Here is a 25,777-nt window from a genome sequence, read left to right as displayed (position 1 = left end):
GGAGAAGGAGGTTGAAGTGAGCCGAGATCACACCACTCCATTCCAGCCTGGGAGATGCAGCGAGACTCTGTCTCAAAAAAAAAAAAAAAAAAAAAATTAAGTAAGTAAGGTTCTAGATGACAGCCTGCTGCCCCCATGAGAATGGCTAGACTGCAACTGCTGCTACAGATAAAACAGCAGTGAGCAGTTTCTCATGAGATGTAATTTCTGAACCTAAATAAATGTATGCTCTTGTTTTCTCCCTGTGTCCTTGTTAAACATCACCTTTAGAGATTCTGTCCTGTTTTTTTGTTGTTGTTGTTGTTTTTGTTTTGTTTTGTTTTTTTGAGATGGAGTTGTGCTCTGTCACCCAGTCTGGAGTGCAGTGGTACAATCTCGGCTCACTGCAACCTCCACTTCCCGAGTTCAAATGATTCTCCTGCCTCAGCCTCCTGGGTAGCTGGGACTACAGGCGCCCGCCACCACACATGGCTAATTGTTTTTGTAGAGACAGGGTTTCACCATGTTGGCCAGGCTGGTCTTGAACTCCTGGCCTCAGGTGATCCACCTGCCTCGACTTCCCAAAGTGCTGGGATTACAGGCCTGAGCCACTGTGCCCGGCTCTGTCCTCTATTTCTTTTTCTTTTTCTTTTTTTTTTTTTTTTGAGATGGAGTCTCACTCTGTCGCCCAGGCTGGAGTGCAGTGGCACAAACTCGGCTCACTGCAACCTCCACCTCCTGGTTCACAGGATTCTCCTGCCTCAGCCTCCCAAATAGCTGGGACTACAGGTGCCCGCCACCGTGCCTGGCTAATTTCCCATCCTCTATTTCTTTCTTTCTTTTTTTTTTTTAAGACGGAGTTTCGCTCTCGTTGCCCAGGCTGGAGTGCAATGGCACAATCTCGGCTGTCACTGTAACCTCCACCTCTGGGTTCAAGCAATCCTCCTGCCTCAGCCTCCTGAGTAGCTGGGATTACAGGCACGTGCCACCACGCCCTGCTAATTTTTGTATTTTTAGTAGAGATGGGGTTTCTCCATGTTGGTCAGGCTGGTCTCAAACTCCCGACCTCAGGTGATCCACCCACCTCGGCCTCCCAAAGTGCTGGGATTACAGGTATAAGACACTGGGCCCGGCCCTGTCCTCTATTTCTTTTTTTTTTTTTTTGAGATGGAGTCTCATTCTGTTGCCCAGGCTGGAGTGCAGTGGTGCGATCTTGGCTCACTGCAACCTCCACCTCCTGGGTTCACAGGATTCTCCTGCCTCAGCCTCCCAAATAACTGGGACTATAGGCGCCCACCACGCCTAGCTAATTTCCCATCCTCTATTTCTTAAAGAGCCTCTCAATGTTCACTGTGTGCCTTATTTGACACAGAAATTCCACTTCTAGGAAACTGACAGAATGAGCTTCCAAGGGCCAGGAGACAGTAAGTAGTAACCAATGCAAGATGGTGTGTCAAGGACAAAGAGAGACCATCAGACATGACGGGCTTCCCAGTGGAAGGACACCACACCACCCATACGGAATCTTTGCCAAAAAAGTTGAGTTTGAAGCCGATAAAATATATAGCCAGCGATTCTCAAGCAGGGACCATTCTGTCCCCCAGGGACACTTAGCAACGTCTAGACACATTTTTTAAATTGTCACAACTTGGGGGGAGGGGACTGCTACTGGCATCTGGTGCATGGAGGCCAGGGATGTTGCTAAATATATGCTACAATGCATAGGACACCTCCCACCCCAGGGAATGATCCAGCCCCAAATGTTCAGAGTCAAACCTGGTCTGGACACTCTCTCAATTTCTGTAATGAATAAACTCCAAGAGGGAAGAGAGACAGACAGAAAGAGAAAAGGCACCTACAGATGAAATGTTTCTTTTTTTCTCTTCTTTTCTTTTTTTGAGATAGGGGCTTGCTCTGTTGCCCAGGCTAGAGTACACTGGCACCATCACGGCTCACAGCAGCCTTGACCTCCTGGGCTCAAGCAATCCTCCCACCTCAGCCTCCCAAGCAGTTGGGACTACAGGCACAAACCACCACAACCAGCTAGCTTTTCAATTTTTTTATAGAGATGAGGGACTCACTATGTTGCCCAGGCTGGTCTCCAACTCTTGGGCTCAAGTGATCCTCCCACCTCGGCTTCCCAAAGTGCTGGGATTCCAGGCATGAGCCATTGCGCTCAGCCAAGAATTCTTACAAGACACATCAACGAGTCATAATGCTGGTTGTGTATTTAATTATGGAAATAAGAAAAAACACATTTTTGACATTGTGAGACAGGATTGAGCCACTGCCCAGATTCCTGATGACACTGAGAAATCACTGTCACTTAAAAACAATCCTTACCAGACACAAAAGGCTACAGTGTCTGACTCCATTGATCTGAAATGTCCAGAACAGGCAAATCATAGAGGCAGGAAGCAGAACAGTGGTTGCCAGGGGCTGGGAGTGGAGGAATGGGGAGTAACTGGGGATGGGATTTCCTTTGGGGAGCATGAGAATGTTCTGGATCTAGATAGACATGGTGATTGTACATTGTGAATGCCACCAAATTACTGACTTTTTTTTTTTTTTTTTTTTAAAGATAGAATCTCACTCTGTCGCCCAGGCTGGAGTGCAGTGACGTGATCTCAGCTCACTGCAGCCTCCGCTTCCCAGGTTCAAGCGATTCTCCTGCCTCAGCCTTCCAGGTAGCTGGGATTACAGGCGCACAACATCATGCCCAGCCAATTTTTTTTTTTTTTTTTGAGATGGAGTCTCACTCTGTTGTGCCCAGGCGGAGTGCAGTGATGCAATCTTGGCTCACTGCAACCTCTGCCTCCCGGGTTCAAGCGATTCTCCCGCCTCAGCCTCCCGAGTAGCTGGGATTACAGGCACCAACCACCATGCCAGGCTATATTTCTGTATTTTTAGTAGAGACAGGGTTTCACCATGTTGGCCAGGCTGGTCTCAAACTCCTGACCTCAAGTGATCTGCCCACCTCAGCCTCCCGAAGTGCAGGGATTACAGGCATGAGCCACTGTGCCTGGCCAAATTATTCACTTTAATATGGCTAATTTATATGAATTTCACTTTAATTTGAAAAAACAAGTACTCATCTTTCAAAGGTTATAGTGAAACAGCTACACAGGAAACATGATGCCGTCTGAGGGATGCTTTACGCCATCGCCGAGGGGGGGATGTGGGCAGGTGGGGAGGGGTAGGACAGGGTATCTGATAGCCCCTGGGTCCAGCTGAGGGGTGCACCAGAACTCTCTATACTTTTCTATCCACTTTTATGTGTATTTGCTACTCTCTGTAATTTTTTTTAAAAGATAATTTTGGGCTGGGTACAGTGGCTCACACCTGTAATCCCAGCACTTTGGGAGGCTGAGGTGGGTGGATTGCTTGAACCCAGGAGTTTGAGACCAGCCTGGGCAACATGGCGAAACCTCTTCTCTACAAAAAAAGTTCAAAAGTGGGCCAGGCGTGGTGGTGCGCACCTGTAGTCCCAGCTACTTGGGGGGCCGACGCTGGAAGATCACTTGAGCCCAGGAGGTCAAAGCTGCAGTAAGCCATGATAGCGCCACTGCGCTCTAGTCTGGGCGACAGAGTGAGATCCTGCCTCAAAAATAAATAAACAAAATAAAAATATACTTTTGTATTTCAACATGCAGATTAGTAATTTTCCCAAGACCCCCCCCCCCCCCGCAAAACAGAACCAAAACTCCTCAAAAGCAGAGCCAAGCACAGCTGTGGACCTTGTGGTGTACCCCAAGATGCTCAGCCCAGAGCCCCCAACCCCTGCTCAGCTATGTGACCTGGGCTGAACCTCTCTGGGCCCCATCTGTCCAATCTGCATCTGCCAACTTGCCACAGTCTCTGGACAACCCCTCACCCAATCCTTCCCAGCCAGCCTTGCTATTCCCTCTGGGCTCCATACCTGTTTCCTGTACCTCCCACCTGTATTTCCTGTATCCTGCCCCGTTACAGCACTGAAACCCTCAGCCTGGTTTCCTCTCACTGTGGAGGGGAAAGGAGAATTCCTGCTCTTAACCTCTGCCTGCTCTCCTCTCCGGGACAGCAGATGCCTCCACCTCCGCCTCACGCATTCCTCACCTGGAAGCCCCAGCCTCATCGCCCTTCCCCTCCCAGGGTCTCAATTCCCTACAGTCAGCAGCAGGGAGGACCCACAGGGCACAAGGCATGGGGAAGGCATTGCCATAAGGAGCTCAGGCACCCTGGGCCCAATCCCAGCCGCATTACAAGCCTCAGTTTCCCCAGCTGCAAAATGGGTCCACCCTCCAAGCAGTTATAGGATTGCATTGAGTTTACACGTGGAGGGTTTAGCTCTGGTCTGGACATAGAGCAGGCACTCAGGAAACACTACTTGCCCTCTCTGTCCCCATCCTGGACAGCCATTCCTTAGACCCCACTCCCCATCCCACCCCTAGAGATGGGGGAGCAGGTTGCACCAGCAGGTGGACAGGAGGGCACACATAAGGGAGTTAAGGGAATAGAGCCTGGTCGGGGGGCGGGGCCTGCCTGGGAGAGGACGGGGCCTGACCAGGAGGAGGTGGGGCTTTGCTGGGAGGGACGGGGCCTCACTGGGAGGAGGTGGGGCCTGATTGGGAGGGGGTGAGGCCTGGCTGGGAGGGGCGGGGTCTAGACAGAACAGGGCAGAGCCTGACCGTGCAGTTGTACTTGATGCAGTCGTCCCAGAAGCGGCTGGCCGAGAATTTCTTGCGGAGGACGACTGTCAGCCCATAGATGAGGCACTGCCCCACGCCGATGATGTTTCCTGCAGAGGGTGGCCTCAGTAAGGGGTCCCCCACCCCCACCCACCATTCCCTACCCAGGCCGTAGTACCTGCCGAGTGGTACAGGGGCAGGCAGTCATAGAGCACGTCAGCCGCCTGCATGCGGTAGGCGTGGTGGCCGAAGGCTGCCATGCGGTAGTACCTGCAGGGGGAGGGGGAGCCGGGAGGGCAGAGGCTGGGACCTAAATCCCCCAGGGTACAAGCATGGGGAAGCAGGCTGCGTGTGGACCCAGGCAAAGCCAGCCCAGTTCTCATGGGTTCACAGGCTGGCAGGAAGGAAACACGCAACCAACAATTGTTGGTGGTGTTAGGTGTCACAAGGGATATAATAGGGTCAAGGGGCATAGAGGGGCTGATAGTGACGCAGCCAGGGGGATTGGGGGGTCCTGTCTGGGGAGGTGAAGTGTGATCTGAGACCTAGCAAGAAAGAGCTGTGGGGGCAAGCTATGGAAGAGTGCCCAGGCACAGCACATGCGAGGGCCCTGAGGCTAGGAGTGTATGGGTTTGAAGATTTTGGGGGGCTGAGGAGTGAGTAAGGGGTGAAGGGGAGGAAAATGACATCAGGGAAGTGGCAGAAGACACCCGAACTGAGAGAGGGTTTTTGTTTGTTTGTTTGTTGTTGTTTGTTTCTTTTTTTGAGAGGGAGTCTTGCTGTATCATCCAGGCTGGAGTGCAGTGGCGGGATCTCAGCTCACTGCAACCTCCGCTTCCGGGTTCAAGCGATTCTCCTGCCTCAGCCTCCTGAGTAGCTGGGATTACAGTCATGTGCCACCACGCCCCGCTAATTTTTGTATTTTTAGTAGAGACGGGTTTCGCCACATTAGCCAGAACGGTCTCGAACTCCTGACGTCAAGTGACCCGCCTGTCTCAGCCTCCCAAAGTGTTGGGATTACAGGCGTGAGCCACCGCGCCTAGCCCGAGAGAGGGTTTTATTCTGAGGGTCACAGTAGGTGCAGGGAGGTCTGGGGCAGGGGATGTCTGATTTAGGATTTTCAACCCTCCTGTAGCTGCTGACAGGAGCTGGGCCATCATGGGTGGAGCAGAGAGTGGGGGGAGCAGGAGGAGCCCGAGGAGGGGCTGGCACAGGTCCAGGTGGGGGGCATGGAAAAAAGTAGACAGAGGGAGGGGGCAGGTTTTGCTGGTGGGATGGATGTGGTGAACAGGTGGGGGGATGAGAGGGGCCCCAGAGTAGTGGGCACAGGGCAACCGGGTCCCAAGACGGGTGTGAAAATGGGTGTGATGCCTTTGTCTAGCCCCAAGCAGTTATGAGGGTTGCAATGAGTTTACACGTGGAGGGCTTGGCCCTGGTCTGGACACAGAGCAAGTGCTCAGGAAACACCAGCTGCCCTCTCTGTCCCCAGGGTAACGTGGAGATGCCCACAGGAGCTGAGGGGTAGGTCAGGCTGGCAAGATAGCCTGGGTCACTCTCAGCGGCTGAGGGCATTATGCCTGTGGGCCCCTCACCTGCTGTGCACGACAATGGCGGCCTTGGGCAGCCCAGTGGTCCCCGATGTGTAGATGTAGAAAAGACGATCTGCAGGAGATACAGGTGTTAGGGGCGGGGCCTGAGCATTGGGGGTGGGGCCTGGAAGTTGGGGGCGGGACCTGGGCAGGTAGGAAACCAGTTGATAGAGCAGAGGTCCCACCCTTGACTCACCATCCATGCCCTTGCTGGGGATCTGTGCCAAGGGGGCAGTAGAGGCCTCCTTCAGCAGCGGGTCCAGGAGGTGGGTGTCCGGCAAGATGCCCTTGGGCCCCAAGTCTCCAGAGCAGAACTTGATCAAACTTTTCCCCAGATGCCCGCTCACTTCGGCCACTGCTGTGGTCCCCAACACATGGGTCATGGTCACCGCCAGACAGGCCCCCTCCCGAGGCCTGGGATGCACCAACTCCCTGCTCAGGGCATACCCAGACCATGCATTTCATGGCCACGTCCACGGCGGCCGCCTTCCAAGGCCTGGGGTGCACATCTCCCCGCCCACCCAGGGGCCAGTCCTGGGTCCCCGCCCACCTGATGCCCATGCCTGGCCTCACCTGCCACCATTTCTCCTCCAAAGATCAGGGCCTTAGCGCCCGAGGTGCCCAGGCAGAAGGCCAGGGGCTCGCACCGCAGGTTCACGTTGAGCAGCGCGGCCTCCATGCCCGCCTTGGCCAGGCCCAGCCACAGCCCCACGAACTCGGGCCGGCCCTCCAGGAAGACGGCCACCACATCGCCCGGCGCGAAGCCCAGCTGGCGGAAGAGGTTGGCTACCGCATTGGAGTAGGCGTCCAGCTGCGCGAAGGTCCAGCACTCGCCAGTCCCAGCATCCACCAGCGCCAGGCGTTCGGGCTGTCGCTGCACTACCGCCTGAAAGATGCGCGGGATGGTGTGGCCTGCACGCTGGTGCCGCCGCAGCTCCAGGCGCACGCGGATCAGCACAGAGAGACCGCTGGGAGGGAGGACGGAGGGGACAGCGTCACTGGTGCCCTGCCCCGCCTGGCCTCCAAGAGCCTCAGCCTCCCTGCTGCAGGACTGCAGGACAGCCAGGGGCTTTGATGAGGTCTATGGTGAAACTTTTGGTGGCTGGATCTCTCAGGGGACCAAGGGCAAAGGCCATTTACCAACCAGCCAGGAAGTAGGTAGATTCTCAAAGCATAATACACCAATCACCCTGTCCTCCCCTATACCCCAGCTGGCTTGGTGGCCCTGGGGGAGCCGAGGCCTGATCCCATCCTCCTTTCTGCCCCCTGCGACGTCTGGAGCACCTGACACCATCCCCCACCACCTCCAGCCTGGACTCTTCATGCTCAGACCACCCTAACCAGGACCTCCAGGGTTCAGCCCCGAGCTGGGCAGCTGTTCCGCCCTCAGGTCACTGGGTGGCACCAGGGACAGATGGCTGAAGCATCTAGCACGTGTGCCCCCAACTGGGGAGGGATTGCCCCTGCGCCAGGTAGGGCCAGGAGATGTGCCAGTGGATGGGGGGTGTAGGGACAAATGCCAAGCCCAGATGGACGGTTCCAAGTTCCCCTTCCTCACTCGCTAGTAGCTATAAGGGGCAGAGGCCCCAGGAAACTGCAGAGCCCCCAGTGAAAGGAGCCAGGTTCCTGAATGACTGTGTGGAGGCAGGCGGGCCACCACTTGCTGTTAGATGAATGAGAATGAACTGTTTTTTTTGTTTTGTTTTTGGTTTTTTTTGAGACGGAGTCTCACTCTGTCACCCAAGCCAGAGTGCAGTGGTGCAATCTCAGCTCGCCCTCCACCTTCTGGGTTTAAGCAATTCTCTCGCCTCAGCCTCTGGAGTAGCTGGGATTACAGGCGCCCACCACCATACCTGACTAATTTTTGTATTTTTAGTAGAGATGGGGTTTCATCACATTGGTCAGGCTGGTCTCAAACTCTTGACCTCAGGTAATCCACCAGCTCTGGCCTCCCAAAGTATTGGGATTACAGGTGTGAGCCACCATGTCCAGCCAAGAATGAACTTTAAAAACAAACAAGAAATGCTTTAGGCTGGGCGTGGTGGCTCACACCTGTAATCCTAACACTTTGGGAGGCTGAGGCAGGTGGATCACCTGAGGTCAGGAGTTCGAGACCCGCTGGGCCAACGTGGTGAAACCCCGTCTCTACTAAAAATACAAAAATTAGCTGGGCGTGGTGGTGGGCGCCTGTAATCCCAGCTACTCCAGAGGCTGAGGCAGGAGAATTGCTTAAACACAGCAGGCAGAGGTTGCAGTGAGCCGAGATCATGCAACTTCACTCCAGCCTGGGCGAAAGAGCAAGACTCCGTCAAAAAAAAAAAAACAAACAAACAAAAAAGGAAACGAAAAGGAAATGGAAAGGAAAGGAAAAGTTTAGATCACAGAAGCTGGAAATTCAGATTTTCTTGGTTGAGAAGCTGGAGAAATGAGTGGTTCCCCACCCCTTCCTGGCTCCTTGCCCCACCGCCCTGCGCCCCTGGCTCTGGGAACCAATAACCTTGTACTGGGCTAAGCCACTGGAATGTGGGGCGTGTTTGTTACAGTACCTGGCCCTGCCCAGCCCTGGCCAACACAGGGCAGGGGCTCCACCCACCTGCCCCTGCTTCAACCTGGCCCGGCCACCACCTCCCTCCAGCTTCCGCATCAAAATCATCATCAAATCCATCCTTTGGATCTCCCCTGCCTTTCCCAGGCCTCCCCAGATTCCTGCAATGGCTCCTCACACCCCCAAAAATGTTCACAGTGGACCTCAGCACCGATATTCATTCATCCTCTTGGTCATTCATTCATTCTCTCCTTCGTTCTTTCCCTCTTTCATTCCCTCCCTCATTCTCTCCTTCATTCATTCCCTCCTTCATTATCATTCATTCCATAATTCATTCCATCTTCAATCACTCATTCCCTACTTCACTCACGCTTTCCCTCCCTCTGTCATTCATTCTTTGCTCCCTTCACTCATTCAGTCCTTTTTTTTTTTTTTTTTTTTTTTTGAGACAGGGTCTCACTCTGTTGCCCAGACTGGAGTCTATGATCTTGGCTCACTGCAGACCTCCCAGGCTCAAGCGATCCTCCCACCTCAGCCTCCCTAGTAGCTGAGACTACAGGTGCACGTCACCAGGGCAAGCAAAATTTTTGTATTTTTTGCAGAGACAGGGTTTCAGCATGTTGGCCAGGCTGGTCTCGAACTCCTGGGCTCAGGTGGTCCTCCCTCAGCCTCCCAATGTGCTGGGATTACAGGCGTGGGCCACTGCATCTGGCCTCATTCCATCCGTATTTATTATCTTCTTCACTCATTCATTCCCTCCTTTGTTCATTTATTCCATCCTTCATGCATTTATTCCCTCCATCGTTCATTCCCTCCTTTATTCTTTCCCTCCATTTATCATTTACTCCCTCTTTCATTCATTCATTCCCTCCTTCCTTCATTCATTCAAGCAGCTGGTGCATACCAGTGTCTGTTGTGCTTTAGGCACTGTTCTCAGCTCTGGGGACAGAGCAGCCAGACCACCAGGCCCCACCCTCTGGGGTTCACAGTCCTCTGGGGAGAGAGACCCCTTCCATGTATATGACTGAATGCCAGACCGTGCTGGATGGTGACAAGACTGCAAGGGACGATGTAGTCAGTCACATGGACCAAGGGCAGAGGCAGGGGAGGCCCTTGAGAGAGGCAGGTGGCATCTGAGCAGGACCTGGTGAGGCAAAAGGGAGTGGCTGTGGGTACATCCAGAATGCAGCCAGTGCAAAGGCCCTGGGGTGGGAAGAGGCCTGGGAATGGGGCACAGTTGAGGACCAGCGTGGAGGTCAGTGTGGGGGGAATCAGGGGAAAGCGAGATGAAAGGGGAGTGAGGTCTGAGGTGGGCAGGGGCCGGCTCTATGGGGATCATGGGCCCCAGGAAGGGTTCACAATGAAAGCCATGGAGACAGGAGGTTGCTGGGATCTGTTGGGGGAGAGCATCTGCAATTTCTAAAAACAAAGGTCCAGGGTTTTCATGATACTTCCTGCATGGGTCAAACCACTTACCCTGGAAGCCCCTAGAAGGCCCCTCTGGCTACTTTTGGGATATGAGCAGGCTGCTGAACTCCTAGTGACAATGCTTCCCTACACGCCACACCCACAAGCTCACTGAGCTGAGCACAGACCCCCACACACACCCACTCACTGAGCTCCCCCCAGCATCCTCATCACCTCCCTCAGGAAGCCTTCCAGGCACCACATGGCCCATGCACCATGCTTACTGCTCCCCAATCACAGCTCCCCCGAAATGGGGCCACACTTGGTCAGTGGGGCACTAGCTGGTCTCAGGGAGCTCTCTGTTCCACCCTGGGAGCCCTCCCTGTCACCTTCACTCTCCCCATCAAAGCCTTGTGCAGAGCCACCAGGTCATGGGTCTATTTCCCCCTCATTCATTCACTCATTTCACTCATTCATTCCCTCCTTTGTTCATTCATTCCCTCATTCCCCCATTCATTCATTCCCTCCTTCCCTCATTCCCTCATTTATTCGTTCCCTCCTTCACTCGTTCCCTCATTCCTTCATTCCCTCTTTCACTCATTCCCTCATTCATTCATTCCCTCCTTCACTCATTCCCTCATTCATTCATTCCCTCCGTCATTCATTGGCATTGTGAGCACGCAGGAGATCTGTGCATCTGTGCATCTCTAGCATCTGTGCATCTGCTGGAGTATGTGCTCAGTCAATAGAGGGTGGATCAATGTTCATTTCAGGCCCCTGGGTCCGATACCTAGGGCATCTGCCCTCCCTAGCAGTTGCTGAACTCTGATTCTTGAAATGGTGAGCACCTACTGAGTGCCAGGCCCACACTAGCCAAGACCCTGTGGTGATACAGACCCTCCTCCCGCTCCATTCTCTCTTTTTTTTTTTTTTTTTTTGAGACAGAGTCTTGCTCTGTCGCCCAGGCCAGAGTGCAGTGGTGCTATCTTGGCTCACTGAAACATTTGCCTCCTGGGTTCGAGCAATTCTCCTGCCTCAGCCTCCCAAGTAGCTGGGACTACAGGCGCATGCTGTCATGCCCAGCTAATTTTTGTATTTTTAGTAGAGATGGGGTTTCACCATGTTAGCCAGAATGGTCTCCATTTCTTGACCTCGTGATCTGCCTGCCTCAGCCTCCCAAAGTGGTGGCATTACAGGCGTGAGCCACCGCACCCGGCCATTTTTGTATTTTTAGTAGAGACGGAGTTTCGTCATGTTGGCCAGCTGGTCTCAAGCTCCTGACCTCAGGTGATCTGCCTGCCTCGCCCCGGCAAAGTGCTGGGATTACAGGCGTGAGCCACCGCGCCCGGCCGGCACTTCTAGTCTTTAAACGCCATGTGCAAGATACTCATTTACCACCTTGTCCTTGGTCTGTCCCTCCCTACACTGGGTAGACAGGGCATGCATCTGTTACATTCTAGTACCAGAGAGACAGCAGGGGAGGAGACCGCCCAAGACTCCGCTCTCCTGGAGCACAGAGAGCTTGCTACAAATAATCTCGAGGGAAGAGAGGCATCTGGGACTCTCAGATCAGGTTCCAATCCTGCAGGCTTAGGGAAAGAGCAGCCACCCGTGGCCCCAGCCCGATCTAAGGGGTCCTGGGCAGGTTCTGGCCCACGACGTCTCCCGGCGGGGGCCTGTCCTGCTGCTCTCTGGGTGGCTCATGGGCTGCTGATAAATTAACATCTCCAGTTGGAGAGTTCCCTCCTTAAGGAGAGAACTTCAAAAAATGTCAATCAGCCGCGCAGGCATGCTGGCTCACGCCTGTAATCCCAGCACTTTGGAAGGCTGAGGTGGGAGGATTGCTTGAGCCCAGCAGTTCAAGACCAGCCTGGGCAACATGGTGAAACCCCAGCTCTACTAAAAATACAGAAATTAGCCGGGGTAGTGGCGCAAGCCTGTAGTCCCAACTACTCAGAAGGCTGAAGCAGGAGGATCGCTTGAGCCCAGGAAGTCAAGACTGCAGTGAACCGAGATTGTGTCACTGCACTCCAGCCTAGGTTATGGGAGTGAGAACCTATCTCAGAAATTTTTTAAAATCATTTTTTAAAAATGTAAATGGAGGCCAGGTGTTGTGGCATGAGCCTATAATCCCAGCTACTCAGGAGGCTGAGGCAGGAGAATCGCTTGGACCCAGGAGGCAGAGGTTGCAGTGAGCCGAGATTGCGCCACTGCACTCCAGCCTGGGTGACAGATTGAGACTGTCTCTCAAAAAAAAAAAAAAAAAAGGAACGAAACCATGTGCTTTGGAGCAACGTGGATGCAGCTGGAGGCCATGACCCTGAGCAAATTAAGGCAAGAACAGAAATCTAAACACCGCCGGGCCCCAGTGGCTCACATTTGTAATCCCAGCACTTTGGGAGGCTGAGGTGGGCGGATCATCTGAGGTTGGGATTTCGAGACCAGCCTGGCCAACATGGAGAAACCCCATCTCAACTAAAATTACAAAATTAGCCGGGCGTGGTGGCGCATGCCTGTAATCTCAACTACTTGGGAGGCTGAAGCAGAAGAACTGCTTGAACCTGGGAGGCGGAGGTTGAGGTGAGCCGAGATCATGTCATTGCACTCCAGGCTGAGCAACAAGAGCAAAACTCCATCTCAAAAAAAAAAAAAAAAAAAAGAAATCCAAATATCACGTTTTCAGTTATAAGTGGGAGCTAAACATTGAGTACGCACGGACGCAAAGATGGGAACAACAGACACTGGGAACTCCATAAGGGGCAACTGAAAATAACCTATTGGATATTCTATTCTGTTCACTACCTGGACAATGGGATGATTACAAGCCCAAACCTCAGCATCATGCAATATACCAATGCAACAAACCAGCACATGCACCCTGCAGCCTAAAATTAAAATTTTTTTAAAAGTTGGGTGGACACGGTTGCTCATGCCTATAATCCTAGGACTTTGAAAGGTCAAGGTGGGAGGATCACTTGAGCTCAGGAGTTTGAAACCAGCCTGGGCAACAAACTGAGACCTCATCTCTGCAAAACAAAAAAAAAGAAAAAAAGTTAGCTGGCCATGGTGGCATGTATGGTCCCAGCTGCTCAGGATGCTGAGACAGGAGGATCACTTGAGCCCAGGAGGTCAAGGTTGCAGTGAGCCATGATAGCGCCACTGCAATCGAGCCTGGGTGACAGAGTAAAACTTCTTCATGAAAAAAAAAAGAGAAAGAAATGACAATATAAATATATGTCTCAAAAATTTTTTAAAAATAGGCCAGGTGTAGTGGCCCATGTCTGTAATCTGAGCACTTTGGGAGGCCGCGGTGAGCAGATCACTTGAGGTCAGGAGTTCAAGACCAGCCCGGCCAATATGGTGAAACCCCATCTCTACTAAAAATACAAAAATTAGCTGGATGTGGTGGCACATTCCTGCAGTCCCAGCTACTTGGGAGGCTGTGGCAGGAGAATCACTGGAACCTGGGAGGTGGAGGTTGCAGTGAACTGAGATCATGCCACTGCACTCCAGCCTGGGCGACAGAGTGAGACTCTGTCTCAAAAAAAATTTTTTTATATCAAAAAATAAAAAATTTGGCATCTTAAAGTCGAATGGGAGAAATGACAGTGCTATTCATTGTAGCTTCCAAAGAGCAGATCAGGCTGGGCACAGTGGCTCACGCCTGTAATCCCAGCACTTTGTGAGGCCAAGGTAGGCAGATCACTTGAGGCCAGGAGTTCGAGACCAGCCTGGCCAACATGGTGAAACTCTGTCTCTACTAAAGATACAAAAATTAGCCATGCGTGGTGGTGGGTGCCTGTAATCCTGGATACTCAAAAGGGTGAGGCACAAGAATTGCTTGAATCTGGGAGGCAGAGGTTGCAGTGAGCCTAGATTGCACCACTGCACTCCAGCTGAGCCACAGAGCAAGACTCATCTTAAAAAAACTGAGAGAGAGAGAGAAAGAAATGACAATAGAATATGAAGTATGTCTTGAAAATTTAAAAAATAAAAAGTTTGGCATATTAAATTCGCATACGGGAAATAACAGTGCTATTCATTGTAGCTTCCAAAGGGCAGAAGATCAGAAAAACACCAAACGCCCTACAGCAGGGGAGGGATGACCTATACAATGGCTTGTCTTTACAACAGAAAACTGGGCAGCCTGCACAAGAATGGGGCCCCCCGCTGCAGGCTGATGACTAACGGGGCTCAAACCAAGTGGGAAAATTCAGTGATTTCATGACAAACACAGCAAATCCAGTACAAAGGCACTGACCGGCCTTTGTGCCTCCCTGCATCTCCAAAATTGCCAGTAAAGGGATTTTTGTGGGTTTTTTTCGTTTTGTTTTGTTTTGTTTTTTGTAGAGAAGGGATCCCATTTTGTTGGCCGGGCTGGTCTTGAACTTCTGGCCTCAGGTGATCCGCCTGCCTCGGCCTCCCAAAGTACCAGGATTCCAGGCGTGAGCAGTGTGCCCAGCTGATAATTTTTTTTAATTTTTTATTGTTTAGAGACAGGGTCTCACTCTGTTGCCTAGGCTGGAGTGCAGTGGCACCATTATAACTCACTGCGGCCTCGAACTCCAGGGCTCAAGTGATCCTCCTGCCTCAGCCTCCTGAATAGCTGCCATTCACTGCCATTCTCAAACACATGCGGAGAGGTGAAAAATCAGAATTGCCAACATGCATGTTCCCATCTGAAGTCATCAAGACAACACTCTGCCTTCTTTTTTTTTTTTTGAGACAGGGTCTCACTCAGTTGCCCAGGGTGGAGTGCAGTGGCACAATCTCGGCTCACTGCAACCTCTGCCTCCTGGGCTCAAGCAATCCTCCCACCTCAGCCCCCTGAGTAGCTGGGACTACAGGTGTGCACCACCACACCTGGCTAATTTTTGTATTTTTGTAGAGATGGGATTTCACCATGTTGCCCAGGCTGGTCTCAAACTCCTGGGCTCAAGCCATCCTCCCACCTTAGCCTCCCAAAGTGCTGGGATTACAGGCGTGAGCCACCGCACTTGGCCCACTCTGCCTCCTTAATTCAGCTCTCACATTGTAAACAAGCACCCTTGTCACAGTCTATTTAAGTGCCATGTTTTTTTGCATTTTTGTGCCTTTTTTTTTTTTTTTGAGATGCAGTCTTGCTCTGCCGCCCAGGCTGGAGTGCAATGGCACAATCTCAGTTCACTGCAGCCTCTGCCTCCCGGGTTCAAGCGATTTTCCTGCCTCAGCCTCCTGAGTAGCTGGGACCACAGGCACCTGCCACCACGCCTGGCTAATTTTTGTATTTTTAGTAGAGACGGGGTTTCATCATGTTGGCCAGGCTGGTCTCAAACTCCTGACCTCAGGTGATCCGCCTGCCTCAGCCTCCCAAAGTGCTGGGATTACAGGCATGAGCCACCACGCCCAGCTGCATTTTTGTGATTTTTGCTGGTGACTTCGCTGTTGAAAATGACCCCCAAGCACAGGGCTGAGGTGCTTGTCTGGTGTGATGTGCCTCATGGAGAAAATACATGTGTTACAGCAGCTTTCTTCAGGCATGGGTTTTAGTGCTGCTGGTTGAGTTCAACGTCAACACTTCAGGGCCGGGCGTAGGGGCTCACTCCTGTAATTCCAGCACTTTGGGAGGCAGAGACAGGAGGATTATTTGAGGCCAGGAGTTTGAGACCAGCCTGGGCAATATAGTGAGACCTCATCTCTATGTTAAAATAATTTTTTTTAATTTATTTTAAAAAAAAGGGGGGGGGGCCAGGCGCGGTGGCTCACACCTGTAATCCCAGCATTTTGGGAGGCTGAGGTGGGCGGATCACCTGAGGGCAGGAGTTCAAGACCAGCCTGCCCAACATGGCGAAACCCTGTCTCTACTAAAAATACAAAAAATTAGCTGGGCGTGGTGGCGGGCGCCTGTAATCCCAGCTACTCGGGAGGGTGAGGCAGGAGAATTGCTTGAACTCAGGAGGTGGAGGTTGCAGTGAGCCAAGATTGCACTACTGCACTCCAGCCTGGGTGACAGTGTGAGACCATGTCTCAAAACAACAACAAAAAAAAACAGATGATCATTCTCAGTGTTTATTAAGCACCTACTATCTGCCATGCCCTGTGCTAACCTTATATCCACCCTCCAAAATAAGTCCCTCAGATCCCCATTTGTCAAATAATGAATGAACTGGGGGTTCAGAGTGGGGAATTAACACGCCCAAGTTCACAGAGCAATCTGAGGACAGAACAACCCAGAAATGAAGCCTCCTCACAGGGTCCCTCTAATCTCTGGCAGACTTATTACAAAGCATTTATCAAGTGCTGGCGACATAGCCAGTGGCAGGCCAAGTGCCCATGAGGCACACAGCAGGTGCAGGTGCCCAATGCCTGCGTCTTTTTTTTTTCTTTTTCTTTTTTTTTTTTGAGACAGAGTCTCACTCTGTCACCCAGGCTGGAGTGCAGTGGTGCCACCTCAGCTCACTGCAACCTCTGCCTCCCAGGTTCAAGCGATTCTCCTGCCTCAGCGTCCTGCGTAGCTGGGATTACAGGTGCCCGCTACCACGCCCTGCTAATTTTTTTGTATTTTTAGTAAAGACAGGGTTTTGCCATGTTGGCCAGGCTGGTCTCGAACTCCTGACCTCAGGTGATCAGCCCACCTCGGCTTCCCAAAGTGCTGGGATTACAGGCATGAGCCACCATGCCCAGCCTGGAGCACCTATTATACACCCAATTCTGCTCTAAGGGCTTCCTGTGAGTGAATTTGACAGAGCACCCCAAGAACTCCACGATGGGGTACAAATGTTACACCCATGGGGAGAGGGCCATTATTGAGGGAGTAACCACAGGAAACAGCCCCTGCCAGTAGGCTGCCCGTCCAGAGGCAACACAACAAGAAGAAACAGGAACTGAGGCCACAGCTGCTCACTGTCGGGCTAAACACCAGAGCTAGATGTGGGAACACGAGGATTCACCCCCAGTCTCCTGGTCTCTTGGTCTCACTCGTTCTCTCTCAAGGACGCCCACACCAGCAGGCAGTGGATTCCGGTACTTGGTTCTAGCCACATGCCTGGGCAGCCCTGCCTGGCAGCTGCTCAAGCCACCCCCAGCTGGGGACAATGAGCCCACTGTCCAGCTCTGGGCCCAGGACTCGGGGCGGAAGAAATCAACAAGGATGAATGCCATCAGATTTCATGCAGGAAGTACAGGGCATATTAGGAGAGTCAGGGCAGGGTGCTGAAATATTTTCTGAAGCCAAGGTCTAAATTTAGCACCCCCATCACTCCAGTGAGGCACAGTGGCTAAGAGCACATGCTCTGGAGTCCTGTGCCTCCCCAGCTGTGTGTTCCTGGGCAAATAACCTCCCCTCTCTGTGCCTTGGTTCTCTCACGTGTTAAATGGGATTTGTCAGCATCCCTTCATTTTTCAAGACAGAATCTTGCTCCCTCACCCAGGCTGGAGTGCAGTGGGACAATCATGGCTCACTGCAGCCTTGACCTCCTGGACTCAAGCAATCCTCCCACCTCAGCCTCCTGTGTAGCTGGGACCACAGGAGAGCCCCACTCCCCCAGCTAATTTTTTATGTGTAGAGATGGAGTCTCATCATGTTGCCCAGGCTGGTCTTGAACTCCTGGCCTCAGGCAATCCTCCCATCTTGGGCTCCCAAAGTGCTGGAATTATATGCATGAGCCTTTGCACCCAGCCTCCATCACTTCTGATGTATTTTATTCACTAGAAGGGAGTCACTAAGGCCGGGCGCGGTGGTTCAGCGTGTAATACCAGCATTTTGGGAGGCCAAGGCGGGAGGATCACCTGAGGTTAGGAGTTTGAAACCAGCCTGGCGAACGTGGTGAAACCCCTTCTCAACTAAAAATACAAAAATTATCTGGGCGTGGTGGCGGGCACCTGTAATCCCAGCTACTCGGGAGGCTGAGACAGGAGAATTGCTTGAACCTGGGAGCTGGAGGTTGCAGTGAGCTGAGATCGCACCCCTGCACTCCAGCCTGGGTGGCAGAGCAAGACTCTGTCTCAAAAAAAAAAAAAAAAAAAAAAAAAAAGGCAGGGCACGGTGGTTTACACCTGTAATTCCAGCACTTTGGGAGGCCCAGGCGGGGGGATCACCTGAGGTCGGGAGTTCAAGACGAGCCTGGCCAACATGGAGAAACCCTGTCTCTACTAAAAATACAAAATTAGCCGGGCGTGGTGGCACATGCTTGTAATCCCAGCTACTCGGGAGGCTAAGGCAGGAAGAAAATCACTTGAACCTGGGAGGCGGAGGTTGCGGTGAGCTGAGATCGCGCCATTGCGCTCTAGCCTGGGTGACAGAGCGAAACTCCGTCTCAAAAAAAAAAAAAAAAAAAAAAGGGGGTCACTAGGTCCAGCCCACACTCAAAGGGAGGGGACCATGCAAGTGGGAAGAGCAGGAGACAGGGATCCCTGGAGCCATCTTCAAAGCTGCCACCCACAGGCAAGTATGTCAAGCCATGTCAGGAACTTAGAACCAGGCATGGACACCCACAGGGCCCATGGGAGCAGAGCTGGAGGGGAGGGAGAGATGGGCCTGGGTGAACCCAAGAAGGAAGGGATGGCCTTCCACCTAACAAACATGTCCTGCGCTACTGCTGTGCGCCAATCCTGAGTGGGGCGCAGGGCCACAGTGGCACCAAGACTGACACAGTCTCATTCTGTGCCCCTATAGGGCCCACAGCCTAGAAAAAGGCCCAAGATTAAAAGGCAAGAAAACAGGCCAGATGTGGTAGTTCACACCTGTAATCCTAACACTTTGGGAGGCTGAGACAGGAGGATCTCTTGACCTCAGGAGTTCAAGACCAGCCTGGACAACATAGTGAGACCTCTCCTCTATAAAAAATAAACAAAATCTGCCGGCTGTTGTGGCACGCATCTGTAGTCCTAGCTACTTGGAAGGCTGTGGCAGGAGGATCATTTGAGCCCAGGAAGTTGAGGCTACAGTGAGCTATGATCACACCACTGCACTCCAGCCTGGGTGACAAAGTGAGACTTTATCAAACACACAAGAAACTTCTAATCCCAAAGCAAAGAAAGAAAAGAAAACAACTAAAAATGCTGGATTAAAGGAGTTAAATCTTTGTTTCATTTTGTTTTGTTTTTTGAGATGGAGTTTCGCTCTTGTTGCCCAGTCTGGAGTGCAATGGCACGATCTTGGCTCACTGCAACCTCTGCCTCCCAGGTTCAAGTGATTCTCTTGCCTCAGCCTCCCAAGTAGCTGAGATTACAGGCGTACACCACCACGCCCGGCTAATTTTTGTATTTTTTTTTTTTTTTTTTTTGAGACGGAGTCTTGCTCTGTCACCCAGGCTGGAGTGCAGTGGCGCGATCTCGGCTCACTGCAAGCTCCGCCTCTCAGGTTCACACCATTCTCCTGCCTCAGCCTCTCCGAGTAGCTGGGACTACAGGCGCCCGCCACCACGCCCGGCTAATTTTTTGTATTTTTAGTAGAGACGGGGTTTCACCGTGGTCTCGATCTCCTGACCTCGTGATCCACCCGCCTCGGCCTCCCAAAGTGCTGGGATTACAAGCGTGAGCCACCGCGCCCGGCCTGTATTTTTAGTAGAGACAAGGTTTCGCCATTTTGGCCAGGCTGGTCTCAAACTCCTGACCTCAGGTGATCCACCTGCTTCGGCCTCCCAAAGTGTTGGGATTATAGGCGTGAGCCACCACGCCCGGCCAAGTTAATTTTTTATTAATGTAGCAACAAGGTGATCAGAAGATAAGGACCAACCAGAGGCCAAAATGTCATTGTAGCCCCAGGAGGGGGACAGCTTAGGTGTCAGACAAGCAGGTTTGAGTCTGATAAGACCTCAAAGCATGCCCATTCAACATAAAGGTGAATTGGAAATCAAAATAAGATCTTTCCTTAACATACACACCCGAGGAGCTAAAAGGAAATTTGGTATCTCAGACCTTGCTGTTAGGAGGAAGGGGTGAAATCTCAATTGATGACTCATAACCTCACATGAGTTTGCAACTCCAACCGCATCATCTGGGTGTCTGAAAGTCCTCAAGTAGAAAATATGGTTCAAAGCAGTTCACGCTGGGCACGGTAATCCCAGCACTTTTGGAGGCTGAAATTGGGTGATCGCTTGAGGCCAGGAGTTCGAGACTAGCCTGGGCAACATGGCAGAACCACGTCTCTACAAAAAATACAAAAATTAGCCAGGTGTGGTGGTGTGCACCTGTCATCCCAGCTACTTGGGAGGCTGAGGTAGAAGGATCGCTTAAAGCCAGGAGTTCCAGACCCTACTGGGCAATATAGCGAGACCCCATCTCTATAAAAAACATTCTATTAACTATCCAGGAGCAGTGGCAGGCACTTGTAGTCCCAGCTATTCAGGAGGCTGAGGTGGGAGGATTGCTTGAGCCCAGGAGATGGAGGCTGGTCCACCCTGGGCAACAGAGGGGACACCCTGTCTCAAAAAAAAGGGGGCTAGGCATGGTGGCTCATGCCTGTAATCCCAGCACTTTAGGAGGCCGAGGCAGACGGATTACGTGAGGTCAGGAGTTTGAGACCAGCCTGGTTAACACAGTGAAACCCCATCTCTACTAAAAATACAAAAATTAGCTGGGCATGGTGGCATGTGCCCGTAGTCCCAGCTACTCGAGAGGCTGACGCAGGAGAATCGCTTGAACCTGGGAGGCGGAGGTTGCAGTGAGCCGAGATCGCGCCACTGCACTCCAGCCTGGGCGACAGACTGAGACTCTGCCTCAAACAAACGAGCAATAGACAAGAGGTAAGTGCAGCTAGGTGACGAGGGAAGGAAGCGGAGGCTGGGACATGATCAGGGACCTCGTGCGCAATGCTAAGGAGTATGGCCTCAATTCTAATTCTATTTTTTTTTTTTTTGAGGCGGAGTCTCACTCTGTCGCCCAGGCTGGAGTGCAGTGGCGCGATCTCCGCTCACTGCAAGCTCCGCCTCCCGGGTTCACGCCATTCTCCTGCCTCAGCCTCCCGAGTAGCTGGGACTACAGGCGCCCACCACCACGCCAGGCTAATTTTTTTGTATTTTTATTAGAAACGGGGTTTCACCATGTTAGCCAGGATGGTCTTGATCTCCTGACCTCGTGATCTGCCTGCCTCGGCCTCCCAAAGTGCTAGGATTACAGCCGTGAGCCATCGCTCCAGGCCAGTATGGCCTCAATTCTAAGGGCAACAAGGAGCTATGGGAGGGTGCTGAGCAGGAAAATTCAGCAAAAGTTCCCAGAGGGAGAGCCTGCACTGGCTAAAAGGGGTCCAGTATGTTCTGGGCAGCTTGAGCTTGACACTGCAAATCTCTCTGAAGACCAGGTGAACATATGGATGGGGGAGTGGCAGGTGGGCAGGGAACAGATGGTAGGACCTTGAGTGCCCAGCTAGGGGCTGAGTCTTCCTTCTGCCAAGGATGGGCTGGCCGTGGAAGGTGTCTGAGCAGAGGGCACGGTCAGATTTCCACATCAGAACAACCAAGGGGCCGGGGGCAGGGGGCCATGGCATGCAGAAGGGGGTGAGTTTTAGAAAGTTCAGAACCAGTCAACTTACGGTGGGATCCTTCCCATCTCCACACCCTCTGTGCCCTCCTTACAATGGGTTCAGTCCCTCCTGCAACTGCATCTTACAAGGAGCGGTGAAGGTGTTGAACCCTGCCCCCTAGCCGGCGCTCACCTGCTCCCACGTGGTGCTGTTCCTGAGATCTGCTCTGATAGGAACCCCCAGCAATGCCTGTTTCATCCCAGAAGGACCCCCAACGGCTCGTTTGAGCAAGCCCCTCAGAGACACCGCAAAAACCCTCCAAGGATCCTTGCACAGGACACCAGAATCTGCCCCCCTAGCATGAACCCAGTGTTCCAGTCTCCAGAAGAGACCCCCCCAAACAAGTCCTGGAATACACAGCAGCCTCCCTACACACTCCGAACAACGCCCAAACCCAAAGTCCCACACAGACCCCAAAATCTCAAACAGTGCCCCAGCTGTAAATGGTCCCGAGGAAACACACGCCTTCAGAAACCCGGCAAGTCCTTTATAGACTTCCTAAGCAGCTCGCTCATCCCTCAGAGAAAGCCCTAGATAGACCCAAAGTGTCTTGGCAACCCCCAGAGACTATCTATTGGGTCGTCCTTGTGAGCCCCGGTGACCTACTGGAGAGCCCCCTGAAGTATCTCACAGTTATCACGGCTCCAAAGAGACAGACCCCCACACCGCCACGGCTTTCCAGTCAGCCCCAGCTCCCTGGAATTTCCACCAGCTGCCCAAAGACCCCCAAGTTGCCCCCCAAATCCTCTGAGATCATCTCCTAAGCAGCCTGCAACGCCCCAAGCACCTTGGAAGCTACTCATCTCCCTCGAGAAATCCTTAAAGTGTCCCCTGTAGCCCCCTCAAAGCCCCCCAACTGGTCACCCTCTCAGGCCCCGCCCCCGCCCAGCCCTCGGCCCAGCCCCGCCCCCAACCTACAAAGCACCCCCCGCTCTCCGGACCCTCCAAGCCGTCCCCGCAACCCAGCCCTGCACCGTGCGCCCCCAGAGCCCTCAGCCCCGCCCCCGGCCCTGGCCGGATCCCGGCAACACTCACAAGAGGTCTCGCCTCGCGGTCTTGCAGACGATGCGCAGGAAGCGCCAGCCGCCGCTGCCCACGTACACGCCGAGCGCCGCCGCCGCGCTCCAGGTCCACGGCAGCCCCAGCAGCCACAACAGCGCCAGCGAGACCACCGAGGCCGCGCCCGCACCCGGAGCCCGCATCCTGGGGAAGCAGAGAGCGCTGAGGCCGCGGGCCGCTCCAGCTCCGCCCCACGACCCGCTCCGCCCCACGACAGCCCCCGCCTCTACAACGAACCCCGCCCCCAGGCCTCGGCTCCGCCCCCCCCCGCGAGTCCGGGAACGCGCTCCGAGTCAGATTCCGCCCCCAGACCTGGGATTGGTCAACTCCTCAGGCCAGGCATCGCCTCCTTTCCAGGCTTTTACACCCGCCCGCTAACTAGGAACCAGACTCCGGCCCCAGGCCTGGGATTGGCCAGGTCCTGGCCAGGCTCCGCCCCCGGACCCTGGGTCCGCTCTATTCCATATTTTTGAGCCCATCCTTCCCTGCCAATCTTACAACAGTTCCCGCCCCCAGAGCCAGCATTTCCATCCTGTCAGTCACTGTCAGGCCTCGCCACATGCCTTCATCTAGCCTCTATCCTCGATCCCCGAATTACCCTTCACGTCCTGTCCCCTTCCCTCCTGGTCCTGTCTCTACCCCGTGGCCTTTTCACCACTCACTGGGCCCCGCCCTTAGGTTATGCTTCTAGCCCCGCCCACAGGCGCAAGCCCTGTCTCCCCCGAGTCCCGCCCCTCTCAGCCAGGCCTCACCCCCTAGGTTAGACATATGCCCCCGCCCACAAGCACACGCCCCGCCCTCCAGGAACTAGACCCCTCCCCAGTCCGTTCAAGCCCCACCCCAGTTCCGGGCCTAGCCCAAGTTCCCCGGCTCAGGTTTTATCCTGGCCACTGGCCCCGCCCTCAGGCTTCGGCTCGGTAGCCACCTCCTGGGTTTCACTCCAGCCCCGCTAGGACCTAGGCCCCGCCCCTCTTCCTACCTGTCTACCTCGAAGCCCCTCAGCCCGCAGAGCCGAGGCGGGCCCTCTTCCAGAAGCCACGACCATAGAGAGGCAACTGGACCAGAGAGGGGACGGCCAAAGAGACATGGGTGCTAGAACGGCCCGCCAGGGTGGGCCGCTGTCTCCATGACAACCAAGCCTTGCCCCGCCCCCTCTCCTTTTAGGAAACACACGTGTCCTGCAGCCGTGGGGCGTGGCTCGCAAGATATCAGGACCGGAGCCCTGGTTGGCGTGCAGGATCTCTACCCCCGGGGACCAAAAAAATCCCAGTCCACACCCACGGCCAGGGCGGGCTGTATTCTTGCCCCAGCTTGTCCTAAATCCAAGCCCCAAAGCCTCTTTCAGTCTTAAAAACACATTCCAGGGCCCGGGGGAGTGCTCAGCTCACACCACGCGGGCCTCACCAGTCTCTAATTGTAAACACTGCCGCGGTCTTAACACGTGTAATTCAAGGACACAGCTAATTCTTAATCCATGTCCCGAAGCCTTGTCGGTTAAGTCTCAACGTCACACCCCAGGATCCCAGGGAGGACAAAATCCACACGCCAGGTCCCCATCCTTCCTAGAAGCACCTACAGGCCTTTTACTTGCACCCCGGGGTCCTAGATGCTCCCCCAGGCGCTGCCACCGCTGGCCTGGGGGCACCCACAACCCTGTTCTCTGGCTGACCTGAAGCTGCAAAGGGTGCCTTCAGTCTCCCAGAAGCTCAGGCAGGAGGCAGGCAGGGACTAGGAGGCTGAGGCCGGGGACCTTTCTGTTTCTGCAGACTCCTGGACCCTTCTTGGGTGCGCTGTGCCCACTGTGCGGGCTTCTGCTTTGGGGTCCTTCCCTTCCAGCTCCCCCTCCTCTGCCCCACTGCCGACTCCACCACTGCTTGTTTTCTGCTCTGCTTGGCCGACCTTTCCAGCGTTCTCCTTGGGAGGCGGCCCGGGCCTGATTCCAATGCATTTGGAGGACAGGGCTGGGCAGGCGCTCACCCCCTACGCTGCCATTGGTCCCTGCGGGCAGCAGGGTGGCTGGAATAGGGGATCACGAGGAAGATCCGGAGGACAGGCCCAGAGCCAGCCACTGGCCTGCTGCTTTCTGGGCCTGGAAGAGTCAGCAATGCAAGTAACTACAGTTGCACTCTTACCTAGCCAGGTAGCACCGCTGTGATCACCCCGTTTGACAAGTAAAGAAACTGAGGGCAGACTGGGCGCGGTGACTCATGCCTGTAATCCCAGCATTTTGGGAGGCCGAGTTGGGTGGATCACTTGAGGCCAGAAGTTCGAAACCAGCCTGACCAACATGGTGAAACCCCGTCTCTACTAAAAATACAAAAATTAGCCAGGCATGGTGGAGCACACCTGTAATCTCAGCTACTCCGGAGGCTGAGGGAGCAGAATCGCTTGAAGCCGGAAGGCAGAGGATCCAGTGAGCCGAGATCACATCACTATACTCCAGCCTGGGTGACAAAGCAAGACCCTGTCTTAAAAAAAAAAAAATAGAAGAAAGAAGGGAAGGGGAGGGGAGGGGAGGGAAAGGAAGGAAGGAAGGAAGAAAGAAAAGGGAGGGAGGGAAGGAAAGAAGGAAGGAGGGAAGGAAGGAAAGAAGAAAGAAAGAAGAAAGAAAGAAAGAAAGAGAAACAGGACTAGAGCTGTCATGCTTACTTGGAATTGAGATTCATTCATTCGTAAATGTCAGCTGAGTGTTCCCTGTCCCTCCTCCCCTCCTTTCCTCCTTTCCCTCCTCCTTCCTCTCTTCTTACCCCTCCTCCTCCTTTTTCTTCTCTAAACTTCCCCTCAACCTTTCTTGTGCTCTGATTCTCTCTTCTCTTACCCCACTTCCTCCTTCTGTCTTTCTCCCTCCTTCTCTCCTTTCTGCCCTTTTCTCTCCTCCTCCCTGCCCTCCTCCTCTCTTCCCCCCTTCCTCTTTTTTCCTTTCTTCCCTTTTCCCCCTCCATCTTACCAGTTTGTTTGTTTGTTTTGAGATGGAATCTTACTCTGTCACACAGGCTGGAGTACAGTGTCTCAATCTTGGCTCACTGCAACC

At 53.5% G+C, this 25,777-nt stretch overlaps 1 protein-coding gene across 7 annotated transcripts in view; it reads right to left on the bottom strand.

Annotated features, from left to right (window-relative positions):
• SLC27A1 (solute carrier family 27 member 1) overlaps window positions 1-24,624 on the bottom strand; it is a 36,373-nt gene extending 11,749 nt beyond the window's left edge. Inside the window, exons 1-7 of one of the 7 annotated variants that reach the window (XM_032170092.2) lie at window positions 24,416-24,624; window positions 22,723-22,890; window positions 6,809-7,203; window positions 6,432-6,593; window positions 6,239-6,308; window positions 4,825-4,916; window positions 4,647-4,756 (exon numbers count right to left, since the gene is read on the bottom strand). In XM_032170092.2, the coding sequence (XP_032025983.1) occupies window positions 4,647-4,756; window positions 4,825-4,916; window positions 6,239-6,308; window positions 6,432-6,593; window positions 6,809-7,203; window positions 22,723-22,889 (996 nt within the window). In that variant the 5' untranslated portion in view covers window position 22,890; window positions 24,416-24,624. Of the gene's footprint in view, window positions 1-4,646; window positions 4,757-4,824; window positions 4,917-6,238; window positions 6,309-6,431; window positions 6,594-6,808; window positions 7,204-22,722; window positions 22,943-23,344; window positions 23,362-23,725; window positions 23,824-24,415 lie in introns of those variants that run through there. The other 6 variants (XM_032170093.2, XM_032170096.2, XM_032170094.1 and 3 more) reach the window with 6 other exon arrangements.
• Between the last annotated feature and the right edge of the window lie 1,153 nt (window positions 24,625-25,777).

This window comes from Hylobates moloch, unplaced genomic scaffold (genome assembly GCF_009828535.3).
Source record: "Hylobates moloch isolate HMO894 unplaced genomic scaffold, HMol_V3 SCAFFOLD_12, whole genome shotgun sequence".
Classification (NCBI taxonomy): domain Eukaryota; kingdom Metazoa; phylum Chordata; class Mammalia; order Primates; family Hylobatidae; genus Hylobates; species Hylobates moloch.
This window is presented reverse-complemented; position numbering and strand designations above follow the sequence as displayed.